General features: G+C 38.1%; 1 protein-coding gene across 1 annotated transcript; it reads left to right on the top strand.

Moving 5' to 3' along the window:
* Window positions 1-1,596: 1,596 nt before the first annotated feature.
* Window positions 1,597-3,398, top strand: LOC148017236 (uncharacterized). Its single transcript, XM_087663034.1, has one exon. The coding sequence runs from the start codon at window positions 1,730-1,732 to the stop codon at window positions 2,900-2,902; it is 1,173 nt and encodes a 390-aa protein (XP_087519160.1). The 5' UTR covers window positions 1,597-1,729; the 3' UTR covers window positions 2,903-3,398.
* The last annotated feature ends 9,701 nt before the right edge of the window (window positions 3,399-13,099 follow it).

Here is a 13,099-nt window from a genome sequence, read left to right as displayed (position 1 = left end):
TGATATGAGTGCATAAATGGTAATCTAGATATTTGGGTGTCAGCTCGTGTTGAGCTTAATATCTCAATATAGTCTAGAACCCCATTGGCAAAAATATATTTTAGAGTTATAAAAAAGAAATCAATGTGGAAGGATGTTCACATTGGTGCCTAATGTGTATTACATCATCCACTATATTCATGTGTGATTCAAGAGTGGATTCCACCATATTATAGGTCACATAAATGTGCATGAATTGAATTTTATATAGTTGTAAGCAATTTCTATAGATCTCCAAACGTTGTAGATCTATTATATTATAAAGTATGTCTATTCTATTTTATTTGGATGCTAGTCAACACATGTATTGCAATGTCTATGTATCTTTACTTGCACGACTTTTATAGTAGGAGTTGAAGGTAGGGTAAATTGAGCAAGCTTTCAAGTCCTTGAAAAGTCATTCTCTAGTCCCCATTATCATTTTCATCCAAATATGCATTTATTTTATCTCGTACACTTTGATCATGCATAATTTTGAAGAAACGTTTTTAAAACAACCCCATACCTAAAGCTGGCTTTTGGTGCTAGCAGTAGAGAATACATTGTTTAACTTGTTTATTGGACCATGAAAAAGACATGTACAAAGTCAAAGAAGAAAATACATCTGTGGGATTCGAAGTATGGCTAAAATGAGTATGTTTACTATTGTACATGCAACTCCAAATAGTTACACATATGCTCACCCTATAGGCTACAAAAAGATACCCTATATTTTTTAGAGTGATACATATATTGGAAGGGACCAAGGAAATTTAAAATTTTATGGTTGAAGCACATAAATCTTCTATGGGGACAATGTATGCTCCTATTGAAAGATGGCCAACATGGGCATGACTCATGTTTCTTGTATAAAGACACGTTTAAGTATCAATGGCACAAAGATGCAAGTTGTGGACCCATGCATGCATTCACAAATATGTTAATCCCTATACTTCAATATGGTTACTAAGGTAGAAATATCAATCTAAAGGATACCCCTCGTCCTCATCTCGTGCAAGTGCAAGTTGATGGCCTTGATTTATGTCATTGGGCCACTTCCATATAAAAGATAAACTCTTATATGGTCTTTGCAGCTAGGCTACATACTTGTTTTTTAGAAAACTATCTCTTGTAAGGTCCATTTCCATATTAAAGATAAACTCTGTTAAGGTCTTCGCAGCGAGGCGATATGCTGCATGTCTTTTATAAACGCTCTCTTTGACGTAAGCGCGTGCAACATTTTAAGCAATGGTATTACTACATTTATGGCGTAAGGATTGCCAGAGTCTTTCTTAGTCAATGCGATATTTTAATGAGATACGACAGTTTCTTCCAACGTAAGAGAAATACACGATGCTGTCACATCTCGAACAAGCACCTGTCTATATATTTATCATTAGTGTCATAATTGCTATTATTGTATCGTTGATCTAAACAAGTATAGACTAATCGTTGTTCAGGATCTATTGATTACACCCAGTCAAAGACGCGTTTGGAAAGAGCCTGCGTAAGATTTGTTTTTCTTGGCTTCTATAAATCGATGCATGAGACTAGGCGACTGGGTTTCACTGTGTCATTGCGCCCGGCATTAGCTCAGGTTGGGATTCATGTGTCACGGTGGCCGGCATCACCTCACGGCTGATTAGGCGGGTGTAGTAGAACTATCCAAATATAGCATCGTGAAAGGATTGCTGCAGCCGCCAGGCACCGCATGCAGATGATGGGCGAACATGATCAGAGATCAGATCAAATTATTAGGTTGGGAGATAATCATAGGAATGATGATGGCACTGTTATGATTAGAAGAAAGCCCACAGTTAGAATAATTCGTGTCGTAGAGCCCAAGGTCGTGAAGACCGACGCTGCCAATTTCCGCTCTGTGGTTCAGTCCCTCACAGGCTGCAACAACGCTTCCTTATCGTCACGTCCATCGGATCACGACCGCCCCCTGGCTGGTACGTGCCGCGATCGGAGCCGACGTCCGGCCTCCCTGGAGCTCGTCGATTGCGTCCAGGTCGACCTCCGTAGCGGTGGTATTGCGACGCAGGAGCACGTCGATCTGCCCCGTCCAGGTGTCTTGTTCACGGACGGCAGACGCCGGCGCCGTGTGGCTCCTGCCGCCAGCCGTCAGGCCGCTCACGGGCGCGCTCCTACACCTGATCCAATCCGCCGCCGCACGTGCCTCGACAGCTATCCGTTTCTGATGGGTGGTAAGGCCCATGCAGATGATAGTCACGAGGGCGTTTCGAGTGTCGTGACGTATAGCTCCCCTGCTAGCTCAGCCGATTGTCGAGGCAGCACAGCTGCCAGCTCAGCCGATCGTGGATGCGGCAGCCCTCCATTAATGGCCGCTGTCGATGACGACAGCTGGACGCCCTATGGACGGGCCGTCGTGCAGTATGACAATCATCAAGATAGCTGCACCATCAGTCCCTACCTGGGTTGCCTCATGTCAGACCACGGCACAGAGAATCTCAGCCGCAGCAAAGTCTCTCCGAAACCCGAACACGTCAAAATACGCCATACCGCTAATAGTCCATCATCGACATCCAGCTCATGTAAAGGAGGAGCGTCCCCCGTGTCCTTCAACGACGATCATCATCACCACGACGACGACTGTCATGATAGTCGTCATCATCATCGTTGTTGTCATGGTCGTCGTCATCATCAGCCGCTGCTGCAGCTAGAACAGCAGCAGCTAAAGCCCCGTGTACGTAGTGATCCCCTTACTCCCCTTTGTACAGCTGATCAGCACGGACCCAGCCCCTTCTACCAGGCTTTTGAGACTATCTTCCATGACCAGCTAGCAGATACCTCCTTTGATCTTCTTTCTCTTCTCTGTTTCCAAGATCTCACCTCTTCCTTACCCGTTCTTGAGATTTAGTACCGAACCCACATCATTTGCAGCAGACAGTGCTCCCTGAGACTACAGAACCCCTTTTGAAAAAATCATTTACTTGCATTCCCTCAAAAGCCAAAGACATGGTAGGATGATAAACATGGGGACATTGCCAATCCTTAAAGCAATAATTATGAGGACCTGTAAATGTTTATGGAAGCAGTGTGGAGCAAAGATTTCATTGGGAGATGCAAATATGTGTAGAAGCAATATTGTTTCCTATCCACAGGAGCAAGATTTTATTTGTAGAAGCATTGTTGTATAACCATAGGAGCAAATAATTTGTTGGGACATGGGTTCCACAATAAAATTTTTGCTCGTACAAGTTCTTCGGAGATGTATAGGGTTCCTTAGACGTTGTTCCCATATACATGATGTTGCTAGCAAGACACGCAACCACTTTTAGCCTTTATTGTGGCGATGTAACTAAATCTCTTCTCTAACGTGGTCTTAAAACTCATTGTCATGGACATTTACTTAAGGTTAGAGCAATGTATTTAGTATATGAAGATTCCAATGACAAAAAATTATTATAGACTCGTGAGCATGGTAAAACTACTAGTGATTGGCATAAACCTGAACATGTATTTATTTTGATAGACATGTAGAATCGAAATCACGTTTTTGTTAAGCTCCTTGTAGTAGTTCTAGAAAATGTTCTTTTTATTAAAAAGCATGAAAGTCAGTTTACAAGTAGATGCTATCATGCATGTATATGTATCCCTTGGGGGGCAAGTGAACTATTAAACAAAACTTGTATACAACATGTGTTTGAAGGGTAATGAAAAATCCCCTTCCATGTTGCTATCAATGAAGTGACTTCTTATTCTTAATTAATTTAGTTTTTTTAGTAATTGAAAGTATTTTTAAAATGAGTTTTAATTAATTACCTTAAGTAAACTTGAAATATCTACCCTTTAAATAAACATATTATGTTGAGAAGATCATAAGGTGTGTCCCTCAAGTTATATACCAATTGCATGAACTAGCCACAAAAAGAACTAAAATCATAGCATGAGAATAGACTTAGCAAATCAATATTATATATCTATTAAGGTGGAACCACACCTTAGTCTTGAAGCACCATATAGAGACCATACAGTGGCACATTGGAAAAAATTTTATAGTATCTTGAAAATCACTATGATTTTAATCCATCTCTTTGTTAGACTCACACCATTGTGTTGAAGCACACAAATGGACAACTAAATCTCCTCCTTTGTATCCATGCATGTGTGAGAACATAGCCAGCTATTTTATGGTATGTGTGGACCATGAGAGGAATCTTTATAGATATTACCCTCCCCATTCCATCTCTCTTTGCACATATATGTTTGTGCGTGCGCGCACGCGCGCACACAGAGTAAAGAGGTGGAAACACATTAGTATTTTTGGGAAAAAGAAAGGGGAAAATGCCAACTACACTAGCTTGGTATAAAAAATGTAAAGAGAGTCTTTCTCTCCATCATAATCAGAAGTCTCTTTCATCTTCATCTTCTTGCGCAACTTTCATGGATGATCTCACGTTCTCTCCCTTCTTCCAGTCTTTCTCTCTCCTCTGCAATCGTTTTCTCTCCTCTTTTTTTCTCTAGTTCATTTCTTGATAAGTGGTATCAAAGCTATAGGCTTTTGATGCACCTTCATTCATTTTCCATATCCAATCTTTGTATATTTCTCTCTGACAATCTATTTTTCCAAAAGTACTTTATAACATATTGACAATCTATTGTTAGTGGCCATGACTAGCAAGTCTTCTACATGTGGCAAACACCATAGTTGGAACCATTTACTAGAGATTTGGAAAATTTTATTTGCACCAAGATCAAAATAGCATCTCATCACTCATTCACAAATAAAATTTAGAGATTTTTTAGTAAAAGGTCTATAGGAGTTAGAAAAGGTTTAAAATGGAGTTACTTTTTCAAGAGAGCTTCTTCTTCTTCTTCATTGTCTTATAAGGTTCCATCGAGCTTCTAGCAAGAAATCTCCATCTTTCCATTGATTTTTAGCTTCCAGCAAGATTGGACCACATAGTCACTTGCTAACATCATTTAGAGCTTGCCATAACAAATATGTAGTGTCTACATTGATCTGAGGCACCTAGGAAACAACCCCCCAATTTGTGGTATATTTTTCATTGTAGCTCGTTATTCGAATCCCTTAACCACACTGTCTTGCCTATTTGATCTCAAGAATCCTACTTCAGATATCGTATTGGTATTGATTGTGCTTAGATTGAAGCATCGTTAACTTGGATTTTGGCCTCTCATCCTCTCTAAAATCCTAAAACACAATAAGACAACCATGACTTCTCTTCATTAAGTTCTCAAATCTTGAGAAAAGGCTTTCTCTACAGCTTCTTTGACTAGTGTACATCAAGAATCTTGGATCAAGCTTTAAGATTGGAAGATTTATGCAATCTTTGCGATAGGGAAGGTTTATGGAGTAAAGGTTCAGAGAAAACATCGGTTTCAACCCTCTCTAATTTTACGATGGTGTGCTAAGAAGCATTGGAAGATTATATGACAGCTACCATTGAAGTTCTATGGTTGGGTGATCAAAGAGTACTGACATTGGTGGGAATTCTCAAGCTTCTAATCTTCCATTTCAAATATATTTCTTGAAACTTTCTTTTTAATCTCTCTATATCTATGTGATTAGTCCTTAATCCACTTGTTGTGAGAGAGATTAATGAAACATTGATCCTTATGCTCAATCTTGCATGGTTGGAATTACTCCATTACTAAAATTTTGAGATTCATAGAGTAATTTTTAGTATCATTTATCCATATTCATGTTGTAATCAATTCTGAGACTATAGATTTGTTTTTAGCCTGTTGCTTGAACATTTAAAATAGTGAATACCTAAAAGACAAACATAATAAACAAAACCCAAACATAATGAATAGTAGATAACAATCGAAAAATAAAAAATAGATCATTGGACAACACATTGCATAACTTACTAAATAGAATAGAGTAGCACTTCCATTGATTAGATATTTCATAATGATAGATACAATGGGTATAACTACTATTATTTGTGCAAATGTAAAAGGGGGCATACATTACATGGCATTAAATGGATTCTTCAAACTACATGTATAGCATGAGCATATCATGTCCAAACCATCAGTCCACACCTAGCATAGCATAGTGGATGACTGCCTGGTAGCCATGACCAAACTTCACATATTCCTAAATGAAAATGCATTAACATGAAATACAACTAAAGATGGGCAACCACCTAAACCTTAGCAAGAACATTGCGCCCCATAATGAGCGTCACTTAGTAGTTAAGGGTAGAGCCTAGAAGCATTACTAGGGATACCCAAATCTATTTAGTGCACTTTCTCAAGCAGTGCATTCCATTATTGAAACGAAAAGAGAAACGATATGAAATGCAGAAACTAAAGAAAGTGGCTAGCTACTTTAATCAACAAAACTACCAACTGCCTCATCTGTGCACTGCAAGGGATTGGCATAATAGTGATGGAAGTTAGCAATGCTTTTTTTTAAACATCATTAGTAGCAGTGATCTATGCATATAGATCTACTAATAGCAAGGCCTTTTTTTAGTGTCCCTACAAGCATTGCTATTACATTGCAATTTGCATCATTATAATTGTCACATCATTATTATTTGCCACTATTTTTTTTCTTGCAAATTAGTGTCACAAATTTTTCTATAATTGCTACTAATAGTATCATTATTTGATGTCACTATTGTTGGAGATATATATAGCTCACCCTATCTAGACTAGGTCTCACCTATATATATATAGATTGTGATCAATATGAAATAGTCTTTGGGATTGTATATAGTGTGTCTCTTCTCTCTCTATCATGTCTCTACATATCTTCTCTCTCTACATCTCAACATGGTAATTAGAGCTCTCATGATCGACTATAACCAATTCCTTGAAGAAGAAAATCAAGAAGTATACTTATGTAGCATTTCTTCTATTCTATTCTTGATTCATGTTCTTTTTATGCTTAATCTTGATGTACTCTATATGTTATGAGCATCTTATGTTATGAATTTTAAGCATAGAAGAACACTTGATCATCATCGATCATCGTTTAGATTTCATATATGTTGAATTGAAGATATGCCTTGCTTAAACACCCTAAAAGTTTCTATTTGGAAAACTCTTAAGGAAATGCCTTTCTTAAGAAAACCAATTTTTGTGATGTGCTAGGACTCACGAGCTTTCTTCCTATCAAATCCCAGCTCACTTTGGAGTTCTATGCCAAAAGTTATGTCAGTTCAGGTAAACTAGACTTGAAACAGGAAAACAAACAAGACAGTAGCTTTTCATGCAAACTTTCATGGCACAAGTTTGTCACGATTACTCACTCTTGTATTTCTGCATTTTTGCCAAAATTAGCCGGGTCATCATCTATTATTGGCCAAAAGTAAAGTGATAACATTCTGAGAGTTGTTCATATTTCTCATCTGCGTTGGACCAATTTCTTCTCTCACACATTTTGTCTATTTTGCCCATGTTTCGTCTATCTTGGGTCTCTTTCTTTTGGAGTATGATTTTTTAACTAAACATATTTCCTTACAACATAGCTTTTGCATAGAATTTGTTGTGCTACACTTTCATCTTGCCATTTCATATATGGTGTCCACATTATGTGATCTCATATATAAGGACAAAGATTCCTTGGGTGAAAAGTAAAAATGTTGCTAATTCTTAAAGGCAATGACTTGCATGATATTGTTCTTAGTAATTATGAATGTCCACCTCAACCAACTGATCATGCTCATGATAATACCCTTGTAACTAAAGGACCTATCTTTGAAGAATGGGAAACTATTTATAATGAGTGGATTAGATGCAACAAAGTAGCTTGTTGGTATATTCTTTCTGCTATTCAATAATCTCTTATGCTTGATACTTATAATCTTTCAACCTCACAAGCTATATGATGGGAGTATTTGATAGCAAATTTTGAGAAGAAATCTATTACATAAATACTTTATCTTTGTAATCAGCTCATTGAGTTACAATACATCAGAACTTCTATGACAACACATATCAAATCATTCATGAACATTATCAATCATCTTACTATCATTGGTGATGCTATTCCATGAAAGCAATTGCTTGTATATCTTTGATTGAATATTCACAACAACACGAATGACGACACACAAATAAAGAAACAATTATGATCTCACAAGAGGACACACAATCATAACAAATCAACCAAGCTTTACTTGCTCAAAGGAATCCCTTTTCATGCTCTACATTTGTAGGAGTCGTCGTAGTGGTAGCTTCTCTCGTCTCAAGTTTCCTAATAGACATTGTTCTTATTGCAATAGAAATGGTCACACTACAGATGATTGTTGGGCAAAACAATATGATGGAGAACATGGTATTACAAATAAACAACCACGTTTATCCTGAGATTATTCTCCTTGTGACTACTGCAAAAAGAGCGATCATCCAACCCACCTATGTTTCAAGGGGCGTTTTGATTCAGATCGTAATAGAGCATATGCTGCTACACATGACAACACTATTGAAGAAGCAAATTGTGTGAGTTATTCTATCTCTCCAGAAAGGATACTTTATGTTTGTGATGGATCTTTTTTTATTATTGATTCTCGCGCTACAAAAAATATGACATATCAATCCCAATGGTTACATAATTATCATTCTATTCATCTTAAGAAATTGGTTTATCTTGCTGATGACACAACCTATCAAGTCAAAGATATAGGTGATTTATATCTTAGTACTCTTTCTTCAACAAGAATTATGCGTGGAGTTTTACATATCCTAGATCTAGAAAGGAATCTTCTTTCAATTACGAGACTTGTGGATCTTGGTCTCTTTGTCAGTTTTGACCATACCGAGTGTCACATTGAGAAAGATGGCCAAACCATAGTTGTTTCTCCTTGAAATGTTAATCTTTTTGACACTACAAGGATTTAAGCCTATAGCGACGGTGGGTAGTGACGCGAGTACCGGTGTCGCTATTTGCGTCGCAAAAGTGACGCAAATAGTGACGCTCCATAGGGAAAAAAAAGGCCGAAACCGAGCACGGGTTTATTTCACGTTTTTGCGATTTGTGTTTTGAGAGCGAGAGCGAGAGAGAGAGCGACCATCGTGAGAGAGGGAGAGGAAAAAGTCTTGCTGCCACCGCCGCCGACACCGTTGTTCGCGAAGGAGAGGAGGTGCCTTCATCGCGAAGAGGAGCCGCCCCACAGTCGCCATATCTCATCGGTGAGTCTCCCTCTCTCCTTTTGCTTGTTTAGGGTTTAAATCACTTTCTCTTTTGCTTGTTTAGGAGAGGAAATGAGAGAGAAAGAGAGGGAGAGGGAGAGGGAGGGAGAGAAAGAGAAAGAGAGAGGGAGAGAAAGAGAAAGAGAAAGAGAAATAGAGGGAGAGGGAGAGGGAGGAAATGAGAGAGGGAGAGAAAGAGAAAGAGAAAGAGAGGGAGAGGGAGAGGGAGAGGGAGAGTGCATTCTCTCTCCCCCTCTCCCTTTTGCTTTTGGAGAGTGTTAGGATATATTGTGAGAGGGAGAGGAAATGAGAGAGAAAGAGAGGGAGAGGGAGAGAGAGGGGGAGGAAATGAGAGAGGGAGAGAAAGAGAAAGAGATGCATACTCAAATGGATAGCTTTATGGAGATGTATGTCTACTCAAATGGATAGCTTTTGTCTACTCAAGTTGTAGTCCACCTGTGTGTGTATATATTGGAACGATAACATATCCATGATTATGGTAATGGTATGCACTTTGCTTTTTTTATGGGTACCATTACACCGACTCCTTAAGAGGGCTAAAAATTGGTCATACACTTCATAAAGTCTAATTAGGAGATTCAAGGCGCACGATAATGGACTTATCGATAATGGTATGCAATGTGCTTTACCATGGGCCACGTACATTGGTGACTCTTTAAGATGGCTTAAAATTGGTCATATCCTTCATAATGTCCAAGTAGGGGATCTAATTGTGATATGCATAATTCCTTGTTTTTGTATTAACTTTATAGGCATAACAAATTAGTAATCATGCCAACTAGTCAACGGAAGGACTAAAAGAAAATGATCTCCTAGCTAATGGTCATTATGGTACTTCATCAAAATGAACGCAAAAGTGTTGCCATAGAAGAAGAATCCCTTAAATTGAGCATAGGATATTTTCTTCAAAGGTTATGACTATGAGTATAATTGATTGGAACAAATTTTATAACTATGGTACACACACACACACCCCCACACAGGCACAAACATTTTTACTATTTGATATTTTCTTTGACATGGTAACCTTGTATTACATTGTTGTATTTGATGTCTTCCAATCATTACAATAAAAGTTGATAAGTTTCATAGATGGTATTAATTTTTTTACATGGACCTAGGACATCAATGTTGATGTTGTGCTAGAAAGAATATATGAATATATGGGTAAGTGTACATAAGCATATAGAATTTACTTGACATATTCTTGATATCCCATAACTAGGGTGTACGCTGACACATATCACTACTTCAAGATATTACTTCACACACGCACACGCACATGCACACATGCATGATTAATGCATATTATGATATATATGTAATATTTGAGGGATGAGTATGAATGTTCCCTATTTTATTTCTCTTTAATTGATGATTATTTTCTTTAGTTTATTTTATGGTCTCAATAGACCATAATAGAAACACAGAAACAATAGTTTTGCCTAAAATATTCCTACTACTGCATATAACTTCTTGAATTGATTCACATACATATTGATCACTAATTCTTTAGGACTAATATGCCGACATAAGATATACATCATAATCATTTACAAAGCACTACTCACCTTAAAATTATGAAACAAAATACTCAGCACGATCATTCTTGAACAAATAACTTATTATAGATAGGACTAATTTCTAGGAAACAAAAACAGAGTAGTAGAATCAAGCATCATCGACCCTATACGGGCACTGCCCTAAAGATCTTTCATTCATCATGACTGAAAAGATACTTATATTGATTTCATACACCTACATGCTTACAAGTACTAAGATAGACGATGCAATTTGAGCCCTAACACATGGCACAACCCAGTGTATCACTGGGATAGTCAGGACTCAAAACCCATTAGTATGCAATTAAGTAGTATATAGCATGAAAACTAAGTAGCATGAAGACTAATGCATAGAACATAGTTATACCTTGCTAAAGGCCTTGCATCCCTTAATAAACCACACTGAGCAAGCAACATTGAGTAGAGCCCCTCTAAGATACTCAAAGCCCTCTAGTACAGTTGTATAAGTAATCCTAGGTGTCAACAAAATGAGACTAAGAAAGAACTATGATGAAACAAAGTGGAAAGTGATATTCATCAATGGCACCTAGGATTACTTATACAACTAGGATTTGTTGACAAAGTTGTATTTTGTTGACTAGGATTACTTATACTCAAAGCCCTCTAGTGCAGTTGTATAAGTAATCCTAGTAGAGCCCCTCTAAGATACTCAACGTACATAACCTAGAGACCGTAGCTAGGTATATAAGGTATAATGGCCATCCAAGACACTATAACAAAAAGGCCTCATAGATGCACTTTTAGAGGCGATTTTTGAATATAGAGAAAATCTTACGGGCGCGTCTATCCGCTCGTCTATTTGCGCGTCTACAGCGTCGCGTCTATAATCGCATGTATGAACGAATTTACACGCAAATATAGACGCACATATACACGCGTGAATACAAGCGCATAATAAACCAAAATTTCTATTTATTTAATTTATTATGTGCATCTATTAGCGCATCTATCTGACAGTTAGACGGGCATATAGACACGCCCGTAGACGTGCTTTTACAAGCACCCATAGACACGAACGTAAAACAAAAAATCTCATTTTAAAAAAAAGATATTTAATTTCTTTTTAAAATTTGAATTATCTAGCACGTGTATAAGCGCGTGTACTCTGCATTGTAGATGCGCTTATAAACGCACATTTTCTGCAATTTAGACGCGCGAATAGACGCGCAAAACAGAACTGGAAAAAAAAACCAGAGAGTAACCACATACTCTCTGATTTTTTTTTTTCCCCTCCCATACATCAGATTGTGCATTTGGAAAAAAGACAATGGATCTAAAAGCACGAGAATTGAAAATAAAAGTCCATGTATTCATTATAGATCAAAAGCATTTACATGGGGAGTTTAAGTGCTTGCGACCTAAAGCGTGGCCGCAAGTAGTAGGCTCAAAGATGGATAATACATATACAAGAAAACAAGGCCATAGAGGAGGTATGGTGCTCCTCTACGAATCTGAAGAAGAAACATTTTCGCTAGCACCACATGGCTACTAGTGTTGCTATCCCTCTCCTCGCTATGCTCCACATCCAGGTTCGCCTATACACACAAAAGATCAAGGTTGCTTACGTAGACATAGTGGAGAAAAAGTTATAACTAGCTATACTTTTAATAGGAAAGTAAGAAAAACATACGTCCTCTGGCTGTCGAATCCTCATAGCCCAGTTGTATTGGTCCTCAGTGATGAGACCCTCCTCATTGAAGTGAAGCAATGTGGCTACGCAGTTATGGCCTCGATGGTAACCTACCTCTCTAGGAGTAGGTATCCTACCAATGATAGTAGTCTGCAAAACAATTATGATATATACAAACAATTATGACACACAATGTATTAGAACAAATTATATAAAGAATTGAAAGAAATATAAATTAAAAAAATAAAAATCAAAATATACGTACAAACTCTGCCTCCCACAACTCTCTGCCACCGGATCCATAATGTGACGATCCCATGGTTTCCATTTGGATCTGTCGCGCCTTTGCGTGCTGGCGACTCTTCACTTTCTCTGTTGCTTTCTTCTTGGCTTTCTTCCACTCTATGCGGTGGCACATAGGTGGTTGGCTATAGGCTCCACGCCTCTCCTCCTGCCTCCGTAGTGAGTCCCTGGCGCGTGTCATGAGGTGGGATCTTTTGTTGTGAAGCAAATTCCTCACTTTTATGCATCCCCAATCATCTGAGAATCGCTGACCCTCAGGATTTGGGTACCTCCTATGGATTGCCCTCAACAACTCCTGCCACAAGCCGCTTTTCTGATTTTTGAAGTAGACGAAACAATCTTTATATGTCGCATGCAAGACGCTCCACATGTACGCCATTACATCCCTTCCTTCATCATCATG

This window comes from Lygodium microphyllum, chromosome 22 (assembly GCF_053477565.2).
Source record: "Lygodium microphyllum isolate KBCC chromosome 22, Lygodium_microphyllum_v1.1.10, whole genome shotgun sequence".
Taxonomy (NCBI): Eukaryota; Viridiplantae; Streptophyta; class Polypodiopsida; order Schizaeales; family Lygodiaceae; genus Lygodium; species Lygodium microphyllum.
This window is presented reverse-complemented; position numbering and strand designations above follow the sequence as displayed.